The sequence below is a fragment of the Balaenoptera acutorostrata genome, chromosome 14, assembly GCF_949987535.1.
Source record: "Balaenoptera acutorostrata chromosome 14, mBalAcu1.1, whole genome shotgun sequence".
In the NCBI taxonomy this organism is placed as follows: domain Eukaryota; kingdom Metazoa; phylum Chordata; class Mammalia; order Artiodactyla; family Balaenopteridae; genus Balaenoptera; species Balaenoptera acutorostrata.
In genome coordinates this window covers 38,462,260-38,486,661 of record NC_080077.1, presented here as the reverse complement: position 1 = coordinate 38,486,661, position 24,402 = coordinate 38,462,260, and the positions used below count along the sequence as shown (strand labels likewise).

The window sequence follows — 24,402 nt, the reverse complement described above, 5'->3', positions numbered from 1 at the left end:
TACTTATCCTGCTACTTTGTTTTTTAGTAAATAGTGCTTACTTATCTCTCCATTATAAATAATGTAGGGAAAGTGTGTCACCAGGAACGAAGAACATGATCAAACACTTCAGTTGATCATGCTTTCATCCTTTCTTACACTCATATAAACCAAGTCACAGGAACTTACAAGCATTTTTTTTTTCACCTACTTACTCTTAAAGTGGGACCCAGCACTTCATTTCTAAAACTAATATCCAAATCTGCAAAACAACCCAATAAGTCTAGATTTTAATATTTAAAAATATTTGTGAAACAAGTTTCTACTTTATAGTATGGACCAAATTTAGACATCTCATTAGATCTCTGCTCCAAAACTTAAGTTCCACGCCCCAGCCTGCTTAGCTTCCTGACCCTATTTCCAGTACGCAGCCTTCACTTCTCAAACCCCTTCTTTTGTGTTGGATCATTTAGTTTTGCTCTTATTTTGTTCTCAATGAGCAGTGCACATATTCAACAGTTAGATGAATGCATCCCCCGGAAAACAGTGGAGTCAGTGTTTATTGTTATATAAACTTATCATTTAGGGCTCTCAGTCCTCACACTACATGAATGATCATAGAATTCTCATCAAAACCAGATCTGGAATGGGTAGAAGGAGTTCTGCTTCTGAAAATAGTTAAGATTTTTTTCTGTATTGTTCCTCATTCATTGATTGACTTACAAAATATTTACTGAGTACCTGTTTTGTACAGAGTACTAAGTTAGCAACTTAGAGATATAAGCATTAATTGAAAGAGTCTTTTCTCTCAAGGAGCTTATCATTGTGCACTGGGGAAAATATGCAAATAATTAGATATAAGACATTTGGAATGAAATTCGAGCAAGCAAGATCTTATTGGAGCACAAGGCAGGGATACACCATTTCTAATCGGATATCACTCAAGAGATGATATTTATATTGACTTCTGAAGAAAAATAAAAATTGATAGATGGTAAGAGGAGTACTTAGGGAAAGTAAAATTATTAAAATGAAAATTATTAAAAGATAAAATTATTAAAATGGCATAGAGGTGAGAAATAGCTTTCCATGTATATGGAGCAACAAGTAATCCAATGTGTCCATAGTCCATAATGACTTGAAAGATGAACTGAAACGTGTGTCTGAAAAGATAACATGGTACAAGATCATGGAGGTCCTTGAACTATAAAATAAAGATTTTGGAACTCACCATATAAAGAATGGGAGCCATTGGTATTCATTTAACAGAGAAATTACATGGTAGCCTCTTGTTCCATTTTTTTTAAGTTCACACCTGCTGCTTTCTTTGTTTACTGCAACCTCCCACCATGGCCTTTCCAATCCCCCACACTGCTGTTTGGTAAAATCCATAAATTAGTTTGGTTCACCTCTTACGGAAGGTGTTTCTCCTCTTCTGTTAAACGTTGCAGGACTACCTTTTCTCATCATAGTTTATACACGTTTCCCATCTTCTTTCCTTGAGCTCAGACTATATACCCTTTTATGATTTTTGTATAAGAATCATCTCTTTTCTAATCTACCTCTTTCACTTGACTTGAATTCAGGGAGAATTTATCATTGGTCTTTGTATCCTCAGTGTCTTTCTAGCATGTTTCCTTCTAGGGACTTAATAAGTTTTGGTTAACTGAATGCTCAGAACTGTGTCTTGGTAAGAAAATTTTGTCATTGATGAAGAAAACACACTGAATAGACAACAGAATAAAATTAGAGATAATAACTAGATGGTCACTAAAGTGGGAGAGCATGAGAGGATAAAATAAGAAGGTGAAAGGATAAATGGAAAGAAGATGCCAAAGAGAAGCTGATTAGATGGGACAGAGGTATGAAAACTGATTTGAAGATGACCCTAGATAACTTGGGGAAAGGCTACATGTTATCAAACATTGGGTTGATCTTGCTAAAGGAAGATAAGAGTTCTCTTTTAAATGTGTTGTAGTTGATATATCTACTGGGGCATCATTTTTTCAGATGTCTAGAAACCACAACCATTCCCTCTTAAAACAGAAATGTGGACTACTATTTCTTTTGCCTAAAAACCAAAAAAATGATCCCTAAGCAAGTTTGAGCTGTAGTACTATAAGAGTCCATTACAGTGAGGAAAAAAATCAAACTAGAGATAAATGTACATCTCATCCTGTTCCTTAGAAAGAAACAATATCTAGTATTTTCCACTAATCTTAAGATTTGGTGTTCAAAAGTTCAAGTTCTATTTAAATCTTACTCAGTTGATTCAAAATTAATTATGTTATTTTTCTTGCTTTTCTACAGTATGCTGTCTGGCTAGTCCTCTGGGTTACGTGGAATGTGTTTGTTATCTGCTTCTATTTGGAGGCTGGGGACCTCTCAAAGGTAATTTGCCATCTGATTTGCCTGAGTCATCAGTTGTGTGTTAACAAGCCTCTTCCTAAGTAAGGTAGAGTCTCACCCTACTCTTGTCACTTAGATGCGCCTCGAATGAAGGTAAATTGAAAGATGTCCTCATCTATCTCTCTGCATTTCTACCATCAAAGAAACATTTCAGTGTGTCACAAAAATGTCATTTTATTATTTTAAGCAAAACTAAATGAAATATTGATTATTACGGTGACCATACTGTGTACTTTTAAAACATTGACTTGTAAGAGATTTCTGAAGCAGAGTAGGAAGTTTTTCAGAGATAAAATCTTGAAGATTTTTGAAATCACTTATTTGGCTTATTACTCTGCTAAAGACTTTCCTGATTGGACCCAAATAGCAATGTAATAATTCAAATAATTAATGGGTTTTAGTTGAATAAAACTGTTACCAGAGGGATATAATTTATTACATAAATGAATAAAATAGACATTTTATTCTAAAATAATCTAGGAAGGACTTAAAATACTTACATTTTCATTTAGGTTTCTTTATTTTGTGCTGTCCTTGTATGAGTGTTTGTATGTATGTGTGTTTGCATGTGTCTTGCTATTATATTTCTAACATAAATGCCTTACTATTGAAATAATGCAGTTTGTAGATCTCTAAAACCAACATCCTTCTTCTTTTGGAATGCAATTAACAGCAAATAAGTCAAATGAGATAATCCATTCAAAGTAGTAGTAAATCTTGCTTGAGACACTTGAGAGAATTGTAAACTTGTACTTCTTCATATTAACTTTAAAAGATAGAGATTGTAAAATGTTCTTTTACCTCTCTATCCCTTAGATCAGAAAGACCCTGCAAAGATGTTGACATTTTTAAAACCCAGAGATGATAACCTGCTTTCAAAGGCTAAAAGAGCTAAAAAGTCGCCAGGAACTACCTTTGCAGGGCTATATATCTTGGTGGGTGGGGGATGGGGTCATGGTAATACACATTTATAATCTAGCATACAGGAGTTTCCCAAAGCACTCTGAGCATTTTCAAGTATGTTTATTTATTATTTAACTATGATATTGAGTATAAATAATCTTGACTTTTTTTTCAATTTCAAGTGACGAAAGATAAAATAAGAGGGTGACGTTATCATATGAAATAGACCCAAGGCTTCTGGAACCTGTAGTTTTATGAGCAGATTTTGGACAAGTCCTCATTGTGGCCCTCGGCAGTGTCTGCCCTGGTGGATGGCATTTCTGTATTCTTGCCGGTCATCATACTCCACACTCTCAGCAGCAGGCAGTCCTTTCCTGAACATGCCGTGACCAATGAAAAGGAATTGTTCAGGTGGCTCTAGGAAAGACACTTCATTTTCTGCTTAAAGTTCACATTCCCAGGACTTGAATTCCTTACCCAATTTATATATCTCTGCTGTATAATCCACTTTGTTCAAAGAGATTCCTCACTAAAATGACTTTTAATGATATTTTCAATTTTAAATAATCACCTTAATAATTGGAGGACAGGTATTCAGGCATATTGGCTGAGTAAGATGATCTAGCAGATCAGAGTTTGTTTAATATTAAAAAAAAAGAGGGAGAAATCTGAGTCAAGCTGGCTGCACAAATGTGTAATTTTTCTCACTGCTCCATGTGATGACTGCAGACACAAAATAAAGCTTGTGATCCCATGACCTTGGACATGGGCATTGAAACCATAACGAGGACACATCCTAAAACATTAGAGTTCAAGAGAGTTGCAACCCAAATGACTAAGAATTCTTCTAATGCACACAGGCAGGTAATGACTATCCCATGGCAGTGAAGCAGTTAATAATATTTCCTTTTCTTTTCATCTTATAAACCAAGGCTAGACTCTGCAGAGCACATGAAAATTTAATAATTTCCTTTTAACAAATAATCTAAAGGAAAACCATAAAGGGCAAAGTTATATTGTTATCTGTACTGGGATTTTCCTCCCTTTCCTGCTCAAAGGGTTTGAGAAAGGTATATTTATGCCATTTAATTCTTTAGCTTCTGCAACTGCCTCACATTCTTCAAGTAACAGAGTGCCAGAAATAAGCAATGGTGATTGAAAAATGTACAGATATATGAAAGCTCAAAAATGGGACTCCTGAAACTGCTGATAATACTTAGGTTACAGAATATAAACCACTTTTTTCCCTCACCTCACCCAAAAAATAAAATAATTTGACCATATGAATGGGTCAGTTTGTTTGAGGCTGAGGGATAAATATGGGAAACAGAAGCAGGGAGGAAATTCTGTGATCTTTATATATGTGAGAGAAGTGTGTTTGTTTCCATAAAACATTTTGTAAAGAATTGATTTCTTCATAATGAATATCGGCAAGAAATGATAAAAAGTGGTAAAATATTAAGGCAAACTTGAGTTACCCGTTAGAGTTTAGAATTTTTTGTTGTCCTTTTCCAGTGTCTTTTCTGCTTTGTCTGCTAAACTATCTGCCATGTACTTATGAGAGAAATAGATATTAGCATTATTAACGAAGCCAGTGTGTACCTTCAGGAATGAAATGGCTTAATTACAATAATATGGTACACAGGGCTGACCTGGTTGATATTCAGTTTTCTTTGTACCCATAATTGTATAGATAATATATTTTTCATCAAAAATTCTGTGTAAATCCAACATTATTATTACAATATTTATTAATATATTTTAATGATTATCCCTGTGAGATTTAAGGAAAAATAAAACTAATCAACCAGAGAAATTTCTTTTTAAAAATTTTATCTCAATGATATTAATAAAATATTGGGAATGTCATATAAATTAGCACATAATATGGTAGGAACAAATAAACATATACATTGCATAATAACTATTTCCACACTATTTATATTAATGCTTTAGATATTAGTGTTATAACTAAATATCCTGAAACATCCTATAGTTTCTTACTTTCTGGGGTGATATTTTAATAGATGTTCTGTTAATGAAACAGAGATAACATTAAATGAAACAGAGATAACATTAATTTGTAACCCAAAGTGTTTGCTAACTTTGTAGGCAACTGCCTTTGAGCATTAAATGTGACCTGGACTGTTGGATTAATAGTTTTGAGAATTCCTGATGTAAATAGTCTTACTGTGTTGTTGGATTATTCTGGTCAATTGTGATTTTCTTGCTCACATATCAAATAGAAATGCAAACTAATCCCAGTTATTAACTGAATTGAGTTATTTTGAAAAGAGAAGAGATCTGTTCGTTCTGTAGTTAACTTCAAAGTGCACTGTTAGAAGGAAAACACATATAATATGGTAATTCATCTATTAGATTCATCACCTGGGAAAATGAAATTTATGAAATAGTTTTTGAATAGTTACACACAGGAAAAAAATTAGCACTCTTCTGCTATCTGCAAAAAACTGTATTCTATTGGGTGTGTTATAATTGTGAACTACTCTTAGCTGAAATTATATCCTAACATTTTTCTTTATATGACTATTTTGAGATCTCAGTTTCTACTTTTGTAATTTATGGGCACCATTAGTGAATGATGCACCACCTATCTTTAGAAATAAAATAATTAACTTACAGTTCATACAAGAGTAACCAAGGGATTATTTTACACTTAAAACAACCTAATTTGTTTGTATACTAGGGATGCAGGTATATAACCCTTGGGCTTCATTATATTATCAGAAACTTATGTTGTTAAACATACCCTAGAGCAATTAATTATACCTAATGAATGCTTTTAATAGCAACGTCTAGAAAGCTGTCATGTTTTAATAAATTTGATAGTTGCTTCTGAGATCTAGATATACATTTTCATTTAAAAATGTGGTATGTAAAAAAGCTATGTAAGAATGTGGCTTATTTATGAAGAGGAAATAGGCAGTCTATCTGAAAAAGAATTCAGAGTAAGGATGGTAAAGATGATGCAAAATCTTGGAAATAGAATGAAGAAAATACAAGAAACGTTTAACAAGGACTTAGAAGAACTAAAGAGCAAACAAACAATGATGAACAACACAATAAATGAAATTTAAAATTCTCTAGAAGGAATCAATAGCAGAATAACTGAGGCAGAAGAACCGATAAGTGACCTGGAAGATAAAATAGTGGAAATAAATACTGCAGAGCAGAATAAAGAAAAAAGAATGAAAAGAATTGAGGACAGTCTCAGAGACCTCTGGAACAACATTAAATGCACCAACATTCGAATTATAGGGGTCCCAGAAGAAGAAGAGAAAAAGAAAGGGACTGAGAAAATATTTGAAGAGATTATAGTCAAAAACTTCCCTAATATGGGAAAGGAAATAGTCAGTCAGGTACAGGAAAGGCAGAGAGTCCCATACAGGATAAATCCAAGGAGAAACACACCAAAACACATATTAATCAAACTATCAAAAATTAAATACAGAGAAAAAATATTAAAAGCAGCATTGGAAAAACAACAAATAACATACAATGGAATCCCCATAAGATTAACAGATGATCTTTCAGCAGAAACTCCGCAAGCCAGAAAGGAGTGGCAAGACATATTTAAAGTGATGAAAGGGAAAACCTACAACCAAGATTAGTCTACCCAGCAAGGATCTCATACAGATTCAATGGAGAAATTAAAACCTTTACAGACAAGCAAAAGTTAAAAGAATTCAGCACCACGAAACCAGCTTTACAACAAATGCTAAAGGAACTTCTCTAAGCAAGAAAGATAAGAGAAGGAAAAGACCTACAATAACAAACCCAAAACAATTAAGAAAATGTTAATAGGAACATACATATTGATAATTACCTTAAATGTAAATGGATTAAATGCTCCCACCAAAAGACATAGACTGGCTGAATGGATACAAAAACAAAACCCGGAAATATGCTGTCTACAAGAGACCCACTTCAGACTTAGGGACACATACAGACTGAAAGTGAGGGGATGGAAAAAGATATTCCATGCAAATGGAAATCAAAAGAAAGATGGAGTAGCAATTCTCATATCAGACAAAAGAGACTTTAAAATAAAGACTATTACAAGAGACAAAGAAGGACACTACATAATGATCAAGGGATCAATCCAAGAAGAAGATATAACAATTGTAAATATTTATGCACCCAACATAGGAGCACCCCAATACATAAGGCAAATGCTAACAGCCATAAAAGGGGAAATCAACAGTAACACAATCGTAGTAGGGGGCTTTAACACCCCACTTTCACCAATGGACAAATCATCCAAAATGAAAATAAGTAAGGAAACACAAGCTTTAAGTGATACATTAAACAATATGGACTTAATTGATATTTATAGGACATTCCATCCAAAAATGACAGAATACACTTTCTTCTCAAGTGCTCGTGGAACATTCTCCAGGATACATCATATCTTGGGTCACAAATCAAGCCTTGGTAAATTTAAGAAAATTGAAATCATATCAAGTATCTTTTCCAACCACAATGCTGAGAGACTAGATATCAATTACAGGAAAAAAAATCTGTAAAAAATACAAATACATGGAGGCTAAACAATACATTACTAAATAACCAAGAGGTCACTGAGGAAATCAAAGAGGAAATCAAAAAATACCTAGAAACAAATGAAAATGAAAACATGATGACCCATAACCTATGAGATGCAGCAAAAGCAGTTCTAAGAGGGAAGTTTATAGCAATACAATCCTACCTCAGGAAACAAAAAACATCTCAAATAAACTACCTAACCTTACACTTAAAGCAGAAAGAGAAAGAAGAACAAAAAACCCCCAAAGTTAGCAGAAGGAAAGAAATCAGAAAGATCAGATCAGAAATAAATGAAAAAGAAATGAAGGAAACAATAGCAAAGATCAATAAAACTAAAAGCTGGTTCTTTGGGAAGATAAACAAAATTGATAAGCCATTAGCCAGACTCATCAAGAAAAAAAGGGAGAAGACTCAAATCAATAGAATTAGAAATGAAAAAGGAGAAGTAACAACTGACACCACAGAAATACAAAGGGTCATGAGAGATTACTACAAGCAACTATATACCAATAAAATGGACAAGCTGGAAGAAATGGACAACTTCTTAGAAAAGCACAACCTTCCGAGACTGAACCAGGAAGAAATAGAGAATATAAGCAGACCAATCACAAGCACTGAAATTGAGACTGATTAAAAATCTTCCAAAAAACAAAAGCCCAGGACCAGATGGCTTCACAGACGAGTTCTATCAAACATTTAGAGAAGAGCTAACACCTAACCTTCTCAAACTCTTCCGAAATATAGCAGAGGGAGGAACATTTTTCACAGAACTAGAACAAAAAATTTCACAATTTGTGAGGAAATACAAAAGACCCCAAATAGCAAAAGCACTCTTGAGAAAGAAAAATGGAGCTGGAGGAATCAGGCTCCCTGACTTCAGACTATGCTACAAAGCTACAGTAATCAAGACAGTATGGTACTGGCACAAAAACAGAAATATAGATCAATGGAACAGGATAGAAAGCACAGAGATTTACCCATGCACATATGGTCACCTTGTCTTTGATAAAGGAGGCAAGAATATAAAATGGAGAAAAGACAACCTCTTCAATAAGTGGTGCTGGGAAAACTGGACAGCTACATATAAAAGAATGAAATGAGAACACTCCCTAACACCATACACAAAAATAAACTCAAAATGGATTAAAGACCTAAATGTAAGGCCAGATACTATCAAACTCTTAGAGGAAAACATAGGCAGAACACTCTATGACATAAATCACAGCAAGATCCTTTTTGACCCACCTCCTAGAGAAATGGAAATAAAAACAAAAATAAATGGGACCTAATGAAACTTAAAAGCTTTTACACAGCAAAGGAAACCATAAACAAGGCAAAATGACGACCCTCAAAATGGGGGAAAATATTTGCAAACAAAGCAACTGACAAAGGGTTAATTTCCAAAATATACAAGCAGCTCATGCAGCTCAACATCCAAAAAACAACCCAATCCAAAAATGGGCAGAAGACCTAAATAGACATTTCTCCAAAGAAGATATACAGATTGCCAACAAACACATGAAAGGATGCTCAACATCACTAATCATTAGAGAAATGCAAATTAAAAGTACAATGAGGTATCACCTCACACCAGTAAGAATGGCCATCATCAAGAAATCTACAAACAATAAATGCTGGAGAGGCTGTGGAGAAAAGGGAACCCTCTTGCACAGATGCTGGGAATGTAAACTGATACAGCCACTATGGAGAACAGTATGGAGGTTCCTTAAAAAACTAAAAATAGAACTACCATACGACCAAATAATCCCACTACTGGGCATATACCCTGAGAAAACCATAATTCAAAAAGAGTCATGTACTATAATGTTCATTGCAGCACTATTTACAATAGCCAGGACATGGAAACAACCTAAGTGTCCATCAACAGATGAATGGATAAAGAAGATGTGGCACATATATACAATGGAATATTACTCAGCCATAAAAAGAAACGAAATTGAGTTATTTGTAGTGAGGTGGATAGACCTAGAGTCTGTCATACAGAGTGAAGTAAGTCAGAAAGAGAAAAACAAATACCATATGCTAACACATATATATGAAATCTTAAAAAAAAAAAAAAAGGTCCTGAAAAACCTAAGGACAGGAATAAAGATGCAGACGCAGATTATGGCCTTGAGGACACGTGGAGGGGGAAGGGTAAGCTGGGACGAAGTGAGAGAGTGGCATGGACATATATACACCACCAAATGTAAAATAGATAGCCAATGGGAAGTAGCCACATAGCACAGGGAGATCAGCTCGGTGCTTTGTGACCACCTAGAGGGGTGGATAAGGAGGATGGGAGGGAGATGCAAGAGGGAGGAGATATGGGGATATATGTATATGTATAGCTGATTCACTTTGTTATGAAGCAGAAACTAACACACCATTGTAAAGCAATTATACTCCAGTAAACATGTTTAAAAAAAATGTGGCTTATTTAAGCTTTGAGAAATAAAATTGCTTTCTTGTAAACAAAAGAGACAGGAAGAGGATAAAACCTGTCATACAATGTAGGCAATGGGCAGAAATCCTTGAAACCATTTGCAAGTGCTGTGTGAAAAAATGTGCTATTACAACAATCCCAGTTTTATTCCTTTTATTTAAAAAATGAATTATTCATTTAAAAAGGTATCTGATATTTGGATATTTTCAGCTCAGTGAAATCAATGCTTGTATCAAAATTTTCTTTTATGATTTCTTATGAAAAAAGGTGGTATGGAGAGACATCTCATAATCATTTTTAACTTGAATTAATGGTGCTCTTCAAAAAGTAAAGAAATCTGTACAATTATTAATAAACAAAGAATACCTGTGATAATAGATTTAAGACTAAATTTAACAAATAATCAAGAGGACAATTGATTGGATTCATATATTTTTGTTTCTTTTCTTATTGTAAAATGCATATAGTCTAAGAAAACTTCAATTAACTGTCATTAAATGAATTAGGAAAAAAAATTATTTCTCAAACCTTCAAAATAGATTTTGCTTTTGGATGTAGGATAAATGTCCTACATGTTATTAAGAATTAAATATAATGTAATTTTCCCCCAAAATAGAAATGAACCAACCTTTTGTAATCTTGTCAAACTGTAACTGCCTCTGTTCTCTTGTTTCCCTTAATAGTGCATTGAATTAAACTGATTATTTTCTTCTTCAGTTCTCTTTTGTTTGCTTACTTGTTCCACTTTGTTTTAAGGCCCCTAAAGTGAGGAGTCGGATCTTTGGACCTTTCTACTTCTCTGTTTACATTCTTTCACTTGAAAATGCAGTTCACTGTCATAATTTAAGCTATCATCTCTACACATGTCTGCCAGATCTATATCTATATCTTCAGTCCTGACCTTGTTGCTAAGTTAAAGTCCCACATCTCCAACTTTCTGCTTGTGTCATGTCAATTGCATTGTCACCTTAAATGCAACATGTCCAAAAGGATTTATCATCCGCAAAGAATCCAACTTCCTTAATTCACTTCTTACTCAGAGAAGGAAAAAAAAGACAAAGTTTATTGCAAAATATGAATAAAAGAGGAAAAGAATTGTTTTGTGTTGGGGGAGGCTACAGAAATCTTTATAGATTGACCATGAGATGAAGCAAGAAATGCATATTTTTTATTATTTATAATTTGTGTGTATATTGTAAACTTTGGACAATAACAAATGAAAAATAGTAGAGATGTGCTGAAGTAGTCATACTTTGGAAATGTAAGTGCCCCAAAGAGATGAGTTGACCTTTAGAAGGTGCTGTACTCTGGGGGCATTTGCTAATTCTGGTTAGGGAAGGAGGCTACGAATCCAGGTGTTAAACCCATAGAAGGCTATTTCTGGGCTTTGTATAAATCAGCATAGTTTTAAGGGAGAGGGCCTCAGTCAGATGGACAAATTTCTTCTTAGGGCATTTGATGAATTCTTTATAAGGCTAAAGGCATAAATGGACAGACCGAAAAGCAGAGTTAAGTTGTTTGGCAGTCTTACAAAATGGAGACTGAAGATAGGAGAGGGCCTCTGCAGAATGAACTCAAGTTATAGTTGAGAAACATGGAGAACAAGCCAGGGTCAAAAGAGAGGCACACTAAACATTATGGGGGCTAAAATCCAGGCTCAGTTCAGCACAATCCTTGATTGAAATGAGCTGATCAGCTGCCACTTTATCTGTCTAGTTTAGGGAAAGGGAAAATATCTTACTAGAAAGATAGCATTATCTTATACCATTTATTTATATGCATATCCAGCAATTGAAAATTCCTACACATGCTAAAAGAGAGGACCTCATTGCTGAAAGTGAAGGAAAAAATAGACAATTGAAACAGACCAACAGATGATTCAGATATTGTAATTACCTGATAAGGACTTAAAATGTTGAAGAAAATAATGGGAAAAACTGGAGATAATAGACTGAAAGATGAAGAATTTACCCTAAAAGGGTTGGGATCTATATAAAAATCAAATGGAAATTCTAGAACTGAAAAGTATAACATTTAAAAGTAAGAACACATTAGGTGTGTTTGATGGTAGATTTAAAAGAGTAGAAGACAAGATTGGTGAACTGGAGGATGATGGGTCAATAGCAAATATCCAAAGTGAAGCACTGAGAGAGTTTGACAAAAACAAAAAGAAAAGAATGCAAATATTAAAAGGATGTCAGAAACATATGGGGCTCAGCTAAGATGCAATATATAAATAATTGAATTGCCAGGAGAAGAAAGACAGAATTGGACAGAAGCAATATCTGAAGTGATAGAGTATTTTCAAAACTGGTTAAATACATCAACCCACAGATTCAAGACAACTTTCAGATCTCAACTGGAGTAAATACTAAGAACACCACATCCAAATATAGAATAGTAGCACTGTTGAAAATTAAAATCCAAGAAGAAAAAAAAAAAAACAGCCACCAAAGATAAAAGACCCATTACCTTCAAAGGAACAGCTAAAAGACTGACAATTGACCTTTCTACAGAAAGAGTGACTCTAGAAAGCAATTGAATGGCACCTTTAATGTGCTTTAAAAGTGACAACCTAGAATTCCATAACTTGCAAAAATATTCAACAGTAAAGGTGAAATAAAAGCATTTTCATGCAACAAGAACTAAAATAATTCATTAGTAGCAAACATACACTAACAAATTCCTAACTGATGACATTTTTGTCTGTTCATCATCCATACTTTGCTTTTATGGATTAGATTACCCAGAACCTTTAAACAGAGCACAAAGAAGGTTCCTGGTTTCTGGCTTCCTTTTAACAGGGATCCCATTGTAGATTGTGATATGTGTGCATATGAAGATTTATTACTTAACACTGACTCTAACCAAGGTATCAAGTAAAGCAAAAAACTGGATTACCCAGAGCTCTGGGGAGAATTTATGCTTAAATTCATCTTTTAGTACTCAAATCATATATATACTTCATTTGTGTGACAAAATTCTTTCCAGAAACCTTCCCATACCTTTGTCCATGGTGGAGTTGACTAGACCATGAATGGCCATGACTCTAATTTTACTTTATTTGCATACATTTTAAAAATTATAATTTAATTTCCAGAAGCCGAAGATCCTTATTCCCAGGGTAGCAGAAGTCTTATATGCTCCATGAAGCTGTCATTGAGAGCCACAAAGATATCTGAGAATTCCCACTTGGATTTCTGCCTTCTTTACTCTTGTGGTTAAAACAATGTAAACCATTTCACAATTTTGCTGTTTTCTCTAATATTTGAGTTGCTTTCTCTTTCTCTGCAAGAACTAGATGGCTCTAGTAAATTAGCTGCTCTAATTTGTACTTTCTTACTTTGATGTCTTTCCCTCTTGCTGATTTCCCCCTTCAGATGCCCCTGTGGGTGTCAAGAATCCCATGCTTTATTTTGTGGGACTTAAAAGTGTCTTGGGTATTGAAACGAGGACCTTCCACATAGTGGAATCTCCATGAGCATAAGCAAAGTCTTGGGGCATGAGCAAACATTATTTCTGCTGGATGATTCACAGGCATCATTCATGTAAAATATTGGTAGACGGTCTTCCCACAGATCAATGAAAATAGTCAACCTGAGCTCCCTGGAAGAGCAGAATGGTCTCCAGGTATTGACTCCCCTGGGTCTCCATGCTGCTGGCAAAGTTCACTGTGACATCCTCAGAATGCTGACTCAGGTGCTGTCCACATTGACCAAGATCTGCTACTCATTCAAAGACACACACTGTTCTGTGACTGCAGCATCTCCGACTCTATTTTCTGTAGGTTTGGGCTTATGCAGTCTTATCTGCTCTCTTTCTAATTTGTTATTAAGAAATACACTATGTGCAGTTTTCCTTACCCAGTCTTTGTTCAGTTAACCTTTTATTTTCTCATTAATCAAAAGCTTTGGTTTCAAAGCTATTATTTCTGATATGGAAGTCAAAAAAAAAAATTAAGCTCTAACTACTTTTTTCTTTTTGCATTCCTATTAAAACAATGGTAATTCTCTTTGAAGCAAGAAGGATGTCCCTGACTCACTAGGTAAAGTCTACAAAAGTTAAGTATGAAAAATAAAAGCACAGAGATTAATATTTCAAGAGAGTATCCTCCTGGAAATAAAAGAAAGAAGATACAAATGTGGTCTAAGCCAGTGCCATCCTGTTTGTCTTCAAAGCCTAGTCAGAAATCATTCTAGAACAACAATTTTTATTCTATGTCAAATAAAGCAGCTATACTTTTTATAGGTTTATTATTCACAGAGCCATGTAAAAAATGAAAGAATATGTTTCCATTAAGAGTTCCATGGCTTTAAATTTAGAAATATTTGAATTTTTGGTAAGAACAATGAAAACCACTGTATATTTTTTTAAAACCTTGAAATAATTTGTTTAGATTACAGTGATCTCATATTAAGTGGGCTCTTAGATCCTGAAATATTGGCAAAATTTACTTGAGAATTATGTCCAATTTAGCATGGTACACCCCAGCCCCTCGTGTGTTCTCAGTCTGTGAGAACCTTATCAAAATCCCCCTCTCCACTCTGAACTATCATCCTAACATGACCCCTGGAACTCATTTGGCAACTAAATTGGGATTGGCAGTTGCCAAATTAGCTTTGGAGGGCAGAATGTCAATCTCTTTGTCTGTGAATTCACTCAGAGACAATTGATGCTTTGATGAACTGTGGGAGATTATATAAAGATACAACTCAAAGGATATTAAATAGTGAAATGAATCGATTTTTTCTGCTTCTAGCATCCAGGGTTATTTGGCCAGAGAGAGCAAATAAGTGACTATATTCCATGCTTTTCATATGGTAACAAACCTCCTCTATTCTGTCCTATAGTTAAAATTTACATGGAAAATTCAGTTGAAGTAGTAGTTCAGTTCACTAGGTAACCAGGGAGCAATGTTTAGTAAATACTGTTATTAAATGTAAAGCAATACAAAGAAAACTAGACCATTTAAATCTCTTTCCTGACTGAGAACTGCATGAAGGAATTTTGAAGTTGCTTTTCATTCCAACATAGCACTCAAAGTGCTACTTCCCCTCCTCCTCTTTAAAAATTTGTTTTCGACATTTAAAAAAGCAAAATGTGTACACAGCCTGATGCATCCAGAAAAGCAGCTTAGAAGGGTAAAAAGAGGAGGATGACTCACTAATAAACAGCCATTTATAGAATTATAATTACTTTTTTTTCCCCTTCATTAGCACATGTAACCTGCTAGAGGAATGAGTCTAATGGTAATTGTAGGACTCTAGGGTTTTCACACTCATAGGTAGTGTAATATATAAAACTGAAGTAATTAGGAGGTATTTCAAAAAATGTCATCTTTTTCATAGGCATTTTATAAAAACTAGGCATTTTGTAGTGAAGTAGCTGCATTGATACCATAGGGACACTCTGTCCCTTTTCCACTCTGCCAGAAAAATCTCTAGTGACAGGTCCTCAAATCTTTTATTTGAATCACAAGTGAGAATGAGTTTGGTGCTCTCAATTAGTCCCAAGAGGGGAACCAATATCACACAATTTGGCACACTCTGCAATTGCTCCTGAAGAGATCTGTAGCTAGCCAGCCACTCCGAGGGGCTGCGGCCCTCCTCGGCGTGTGCCTGGTACACCAGATTCATCAGGCAGCCTGCAAAATGGATGGACTTGAGCTTTTGCACTCTGATTTTATGAGCACTAAAATTAATCCATTAAGCATTTTGTACATCCAGACCCCCTACGACTCACTTTTTAACATATTTACATATTACGTTAACTGTGGCATCATAGTGTGAGGCATAATGAGTCCAATTCTTGTTCTTTGCTTCCTGTTTCCTTCTTCTCAATGAAAAAAAAAAGCTGAGTTTAATATTGCCAAATAACCAAATAATTAGTACTGCTGGGTATTTATTTCTCTTAAGTTATTCTTCAGAAAATGTAAAGCCAGAAGCACAGTTTTGAAAACAAAGATAGCTGAATTTTATCTAATAGACACAACGAATGTGAATGAACAGTGTTAAAACCATAAAGTATTAATTGCTTATGAAATAATAAGAAAAGAGTATTTCACTGCAGTCTTCTAACCCTGGAAAGATGGGTCCTCAGTCTGTGACTAATTCCATCATTTATTAAGAATTCAAGTTGTAGCAGTTTTATGTGTTTCTTTTAGAAAAGTGAGAAAGGAAAAAAACACGTCATAAATGTGATTTATCAGGGTTATAACATTTTCCAGGTTTAGATCACTTTCCTGGTTATAAGCATTTTATTTTCTGAATGATTCCATCCTCTTGAGTATTGCATAAGATCAAATTTCTCTACAGGGACACAAGTGACATGATCCCATTTGGAAAATGTTATCAAATAGTCAAGCTAAAATACAAATGGAACACAAACCCTAGTATTTTCCCTGATAACTATGGAATTACTAAATCTGAAGACATATGAAGATTGAAAAAGGAGGGGAAGAAAATAATTGCATATTCAGAAAAAAGGAGAAAATGGAATTTATTTGTACTGACAAAGTAATGTAAATGATTATACGAAGTATTATTAATGAAAGAAATTTGGCTTCAGAATTTCATATTCTCATAGTACTTTGTAATCTAAATCATTATTTGACCATATTTCGACCAACTTTCAAGTTATATTCTCCCAGAATGTGTTAGAAGCAAAAACAACATGAAAAGACAAGACTTGGAGCAGCATATGCAAGCAATCTGTCTGTGACATCTCTCACCCCTCAGATCTCCGGGGTCTGTTGGATCTGCGATTATTTTTCCTGCAGCTGTCCACTTACTGGAGAGGTGCCCTTCCCAGAGAGAGGAAAGCCAGTCTTTCAAACTCACTAGAATTGCTGTCCTCAGGATTTTTAATGATTTTTTTGCTTGTCTTAATTGCTAAACTGCCTTAAAAGAGAGGAACCTCAAGTTTACTTCAAACTGAAATGAGGAAAACACACATACATTTTGGAAAATGTTAAAAAAAATATGCTAATATGAATAAAAACAAATCCCCATATGTAGTGACTTTACACTAATTTTTTTCACTATCTTCAGAGTATAACCTCAATTTATATGTCAAAATTACACACATCTAAATCACTGGCAAATATTATTCTTTATCATTATCCTAATTGTTATTCAGTTTTTAATTTCTATATCTTAAAATAATAGTGAGGACATGGATGCAACCTAAGTGTCCATCAACAGATGAATGGATAAAGAAGATGTGGCACATATATACAATGGAATATTACTCAGCCATAAAAGGAAACGAAATTGAGTTATTTGTAGTGAGATGGATGGACCTAGAGTCTGTCATACAGAGTGAAGTAAGTCAGAAAGAGAAAAACAAATATCATATGCTAGCACATATGTATGGAATCTAAAAAAAAAAAAAAATGGTTCTGAAGAACCTATGGGTGAAATTGCTTCAAGATGGTGGAGTAGAAGGACACGCTCTCACTCCCTCTTGCGAGAGCACCGGAATCACAACTAACTGCTGAACAGTCATCGACAGGAAGACACTGGAACTCACCAAAAAAGATACCCCACATCCAAAGACAAAGGAGAAGCCACAGTGAGACAGTAGGAGGGGGTCAATCACAATAAAATCAAATACCATAACTGCTGGGTTGATGACTCACAAACTGGAGAACACTTATACCACAGAAGTCCACCCACTGGAGTGAAGGTTCTGAGCCCCACGACAGGCTTCCGAACCTGGGGGTCCGGCAATGGGAGGAGGAATTCCTAGAGAATCAGACTTTGAAGGCTAGCAGGATTTGATTGCAGGACTTCAACAGGACTGGGGGAAACAGAGACTCCACTCTTGAGGGCACACACAAAGTAGTGTGCACATTGGGACCCAGGGAAAGGAGCAGTGACATCATAGGAGACTGAAGCAGACCTACCTGCTAGTGTTGGAGGATCTCCTGCAGAGGTGGGAGGTGGCTGTGCCTCATCGTGAGGACGAAGACACTGGAAGCAGAAGTTCTGGGAAGTACTCCTTGGCGTGAGCCCTCCCAAAGTCCACCATTAGCCCCACCAAAGAGCCCCAGTAGGCTCCAGTGTTGGGTTGCCTCAGGCCAAACAACCAACAGGGAGGGAACCCAGCCCCACCCATCAGCAAACAAGTGGATTAAAGTTTTACTGAGCTCTGCTCACCAGAGCAACAGCCAGCTCTACCCACCACCAGTCCCTCCCATCAGGAAACTTGCATAAGGCTCTTAGATAGCCTCATCCACCAGAGGGCAGACAGCAGAAGCAAGAATAACTACAATCCTGCAGCCTGTGGAACAAAAACCACATTCACAGAAAGATAGACAAGATGAAAAGGCAGAGGGCTATGTACCAGATGAAGGAACAAGATAAAACGCCAGAAAAGCAACTAAATGAAATGGAGATAGGCAATCTTCCAGAAAAAGAATTCAGAATAATGATAGTGAAGCCAATCCAGGACCTCAGAAAAAGATTGGAGGCAAAGATCGAGAAGATGCAAGAAATGTTTAACAAAGATCTAGAAGAATTAAAGAACAAACAAACAGAGATGAAAATACACTAACTGAAATGAAAAATACCCCAGAAGGAATCAATAGCAGAATAACTGAGGCAGAAGAACAGGAAGACAGAATGACGGAATTCACTGCTGTGGGACAGAATAAAGAAAAAAGAATGAAAAGAAATGAAGACAGCCTTAGAGACCTCTGGGACAACATTAAATGCAACAACATTCACATTATAGGGGTCCCAGAAGGAGAAGAGAGAGAGAAAGGACTTGAGAAAATATTTGAAGAGATTATAGTCAAAAACTTCCCTAACATGGGAAAGGAAATAGCCACCCAAGTCCAGGAAGCGCAGAGGGTCCCATACAGGATAAACCCAAGGAGAAACACTCCGAGAAACATAGTAATCAAACTGGCAAAAATTAAAGACAAAGAAAAATTTTTGAAAGCAGCAAGGGAAAAACAACAAATAACATACAAGGGAACTCCCATAAGGTTAACAGCTGATTTCTCAGCAGAAACTCTACAAGCCAGAAGGGAGTGGCATGATATACTTAAAGTGATGAAAGGGAAGAACCTACAACCAAGATTACTCTACCTGGCAAGGATCACATTCAGCTTCGATGGAGAAATCAAAAGCTTTACAGACAAGCAAAAGCTAAGAGAATTCAGCACCACCAAACCAGCTCTACAACAAATGCTAAAGGAACTTCTCTAAGTGGGAAACAGAAGAGAAGAAAAGGACCTACAAAAACAAACCCAAAACAATTAAGAAAATGGTCATAGGAACATACATATCAATAATTACCTTAAACGTGAATGGATTAAATGCTCCAACTGAAAGACACAGCCTTGCTGAATGGATACAAAAACAAGACCCATCTATATGCTGTCTACAAGAGACCCACTTCAGAACTAGGGACACATACAGACTGAAAGTGAGGGGATGGAAAAAGATATTCCATGCAAATGGAAATCAAAAGAAAGCTGGGGTAGCAATACTCATATCAGGTAAAATAGACTTTAAAATAAAGAATGTTACAAGAGACAAGGAAGGACACTACATAATGATCAAGGGATCAATCCAAGAAGAAGATATAACAATTGTAAATATTTATGCACCCAACATAGGAGCACCTCAATACATAAGACAACTGCTAACAGCTCTAAAAGAGGAAATCGAGAGTAACGCAATAATAGTGGGGAACTTTGACACCTCACTTACACCAATGGACAGATCATCCAAACAGAAAATTAATAAGGAAACACAAGCTTTAAGTGAAACAATAGACCAGATAGATTTAATTGATATATATCGTACATTCCATCCAAAAACCACAGATTACACTTTCTTCTCAAGTGCGCATGGAACATTCTCCAGGATAGATCACATCTTGGGTCACAAATCAAGCCTCAGTAAATTTAAGAAAATTGAAATCATATCAAGCATCTTTTCTGAACACAGCGCTATGAGATTAGAAATCAATAACAGGGAAAATAACGTAAAAAACACAAACACATGGAAGCTAAACAATACGTTAGTAAATAACCAAGAGATCACTGAAGAAATCAAAGAGGAAATAAAGAAATACCTAGAGACAAATGACAATGCAAACACGACGATCCAAAACCTATGGGATGCAGCAGAAGTGGTTCGAACAGGGAAGTTTATAGCTATACAGGCCTACCTCAAGAAACAAGAAAAATCTCAAATAAACAATCTAACGTTACACCTAAAGGGACTAGATAAAGAAGAACAAACAAAACCCAAAGTTAGCAGAGGGAAAGAAATCATAAAATCAGGGCAGAAATAAATGAAATAGAAAGAAAGAAAACAATAGCATAGATCAATAAAACTAAAAGCTGGTTCTTTGAGAAGATAAACAAAATTGATAAACCATTAGCCAGACTCATCACGAAAAATAAGGGCTCAAATCAATAAAATTAGAAATGAAAAAGGAGAAATCACAACTGACACTGCAGAAATACAAAGGATTATAAGAGATTACTACAAACAACTCTATGCCAGTAAAATGGACAACCTGGAAGAAATGGACAAATTCTTATAAAGGTATAACCTTCCAAGACTGAACCAGGAAAAAATAGAAAATATGAACAGATCAATCACAAGTAATGAAATTGAAACTGTGATCAAAAATCTTCCAACAGGGCTTCCCTGGTGGCGCAGTGGTTGAGAATCTGCCTGCTAATGCAGGAGACACGGGTTCGAGCCCTGGTCTGGGAAGATCCCACATGCCACGGAGCAGCTGGGCCCGTGAGCCACAGCTGCTGAGCCTGCGCGTCTGGAGCCTGTGCCCCGCAACGGGAGGGGCCGCGATAGTGAAAGGCCCGCGCACCGCGATGAAGAGCGGTCCCCGCACCGCGATGAAGAGTGGCCCCCACTTGCCGCAACTAGAGAAAGCCCTCGCACGAACCGAAGACCCAGCACAGCCAAAAATAAATAAATAAAATAAATTTAAAAAAAAAAAAAAAAAAAAAAATCTTCCAACAAACAAAAGTGCAGGACCAGATGGCTTCACAGGTGAATTCTATCAAACATTTAGAGAAGAGCTAACACCCATCCTTCTCAAACTCTTCCAAAAAATTGCAGAGGAAGGAATACTCCCAAACTCATTCTATGAGGCCACCATCACCATGATACCAAAACCAGACAAATATACTACAAAAAAGAAAATTACAGACCAATATCACTGATGAATATAGATGGGAAAATCCTCACCAAAATACTAGCAAACAGAATCCAACAACACATTAAAAGGATCATACACCACGATCAAGTGGGATTTATCCCAGGGATGCAAGGATTCTTCAATATATGCAAATCAATCAATGTGATACACCATATTAACAAATTGAAGAATAAAAACCATATGATCATCTCAATAGATGCAGAAAAAGCTTTAGACAAAATTCAACACCCATTTATGATAAAAAAACTCTCCAGAAAGTGGGCATTGAGGGAACCTACCTCAAAATAATAAGGGCCATATACAACAAACCCACAGCAAACATCATTCTCAATGGTGAAAAACTGAAAGCATTTCCTCTAAGATCAGGAACAAGACAAGGATGTCCACTCTCACCACTATTATTCAACGTAGTTTTGGAAGTCCTAGCCATGGCAATCAGAGAAGAAAAAGAAATAAAAGGAATACAAATGGGAAAAGAAGAAGTAAAACTGTCACTGTTTGCAGATGACATGATATTATACATAGAGGATCCTAAAGATGCCACCAGACAACTACTAGAACTAATCAATGAATTTGGTAAAGTTGCAGGATACAAAATTAATGCACAGAAATCTCTTGCATTCCTATACACTAATGATGGTAAATCTGAAAGAGAAATTAAGGGAACACTCCCATGTACCATTGCAACATAAAGAATAAAATACCTAGGGATAAACCTACCTAGGGAGACAAAAGACCTGTATGCAGAAAATTATAAGACACTGATGAAAGAAATTAAAGATGATACCAACAGGTAGAGAGATATACCATGTTCCTGGATTAGAAGAATCAATATTGTGAAAATGACTATACTACCCAAAGCAATCTACAGATTCAATGCAATCCCTATCACAATACCAATGGCATTTTTTATAGAACTAGAACAAAAAAATCTTAAAATTTGTATGGAGACACAAAAGACCCTGAATAGCCAAAGCAGTCTTGAGGGGAAAAAATGGAGCTGGAGGAATCAGACTCCCTGACTTCAGACTATACTACAAAGCTGCAGTAATCAAGACAGTATGGCACTGGCACAAAAACAGAACTATAGATCAATGGAACAAGACAGAAAGCCCAGAGAAAAACCCACACACCTATGGCCAACTAATCTATGACAAAGGAGGCAAGGATATACAATGGAGAAAAGACAGTCTCTTCAATAAGTGGTGCTGGGAAAACTGGACAGCGACATGTAAAAGAATGAAATTAGAACACTCCCTAATACCATACACAAAAATAAACTCAAAATTGGATTAGAGACCTAAATGTAAGACCAGGCACTATAAAACTCTTAGAGGAAAACATAGGAAGAACACTCTTCGACATAAATCACAGCAAGATATTTTTTGATCCACCTCCTAGAGTAATGGAAATAAAAACAAAAATAAACAAATGTGACCTAATGAAACTTAAAAGCTTTTGCACAGCAAAGGAAACCATAAACAAGACCAAAAGACAACCCTCAGAATGGGAGAAAATATTTGCAAATGAATCATCGGACAAAGGATTAATCTCCAAAATATATAAACAGCTCATGCAGCTCAATATTAAAGAAACAAACTACCCAATCCAAAAATGGGCAGAGGACCTAAATACACATTTCTCCAAAGGAGACATACAGGTGGCCAAGAAGCACATGAAAAGCTGCTCAACATCACTAATTATTAGAGAAATGCAAATCAAAAATACAATGAAGTATCACCTCACACCAGTTAGAATGGGCATCATCAGAAAATCTACAAACAACAAATGCTGGAGAGGGTGTGGAGAAAAAGGAACCCTCTTGCACTGTTGGTGGGAATATAAATTAATACAGCCACTATGGAGAACAGTATGGAGGTTCCTTTAAAAACTAAAAATATAATTACCATATGACCCAGCAATCCCACTACTGGACATATACCCAGAGAAAACCATAATTCAAAAAGACACATGCACCCCAATGTTCATTGCAGCACTATTTACAATAGCCAGGTCATGGAAGCAACCTAAATGCCCATCGATAGACGAATGGATAAAGAAGTTGTGGTACACATATACAATGGAATATTACTCAGCCATAAAAAGGAACGAAATTGGGTCATTTGTAGAGACATGATGCATCCAGAGACTGTCATACAGAGTGAAGTAAGTCAGAAAGAGAAAAACAAATATCGTATATTAAGGCATGTATGTGGAACGTAGAAAATGGTACAGATGAACCGGTTTGCAGAGCAGAAATTGAGACACAGAAGTAGAGAAAATAAGTATGGACACCGACTGGGGAAAGCGGCAGGGGGTGGTGGTGGTGGTGTGATGAATTGAGAGATTGGGATTGACATGTATACACTGATGTGTATAAAATGGCTGACTAATAAGAAACTGCTGTATAAAAAAAATTTTTTTTAAGAGATAACTAAATTTTCTGTTTAAAGAGAAAGGGCCAGTTTTTGCATTATATGTGTACTATCATTCCACTTGTATAAACATATAGACTTTTATAGATGTTTACAATACAAAATATATTAATGTATGGTTTTACATAAATATAATTTTATAAATATATATTCTAAATGTATGGTATATATGTATACACGTGAACAAATACATGCATTTGCTTATGCATAGAAAGTTCTTAAGTCGATGTCTTACATCTTTTTCAAGTTATGACTCACATAGCAAAATTGTCCTACACTCTGAGACAAACTAGAGAGGATTTAGAAGCATCTATGTGGAAGTTGGTAAAAAAAAAAATCATGATGTCTTCTTTATAGTACAGAATTATTATAAAATCTCTACAGTGTTTGGAATGATATTAAATACTAAATTTAAGCTTCAAAAATTATTTTCAAATATTTAATGTATTTCTAAGT

The 24,402-nt window shown here is 35.5% G+C and overlaps 1 protein-coding gene across 4 annotated transcripts in view; it reads left to right on the top strand.

Annotated features, from left to right (window-relative positions):
• The window catches only part of NKAIN2 (sodium/potassium transporting ATPase interacting 2), a 994,258-nt gene that overhangs the window by 543,966 nt on the left and 425,890 nt on the right, over positions 1-24,402 (top strand). For all 4 annotated transcript variants that reach the window (XR_451808.2, XR_009005207.1, XM_057527951.1 and 1 more), the window contains one exon: positions 2,290-2,370. Coding sequence is in view for 2 of the 4 variants with exons in the window: in XM_057527951.1 (XP_057383934.1) it covers positions 2,290-2,370 (81 nt within the window). In the remaining 2 variants the exon portion in view is untranslated. The remainder of the gene's footprint in view (positions 1-2,289; positions 2,371-24,402) is intronic.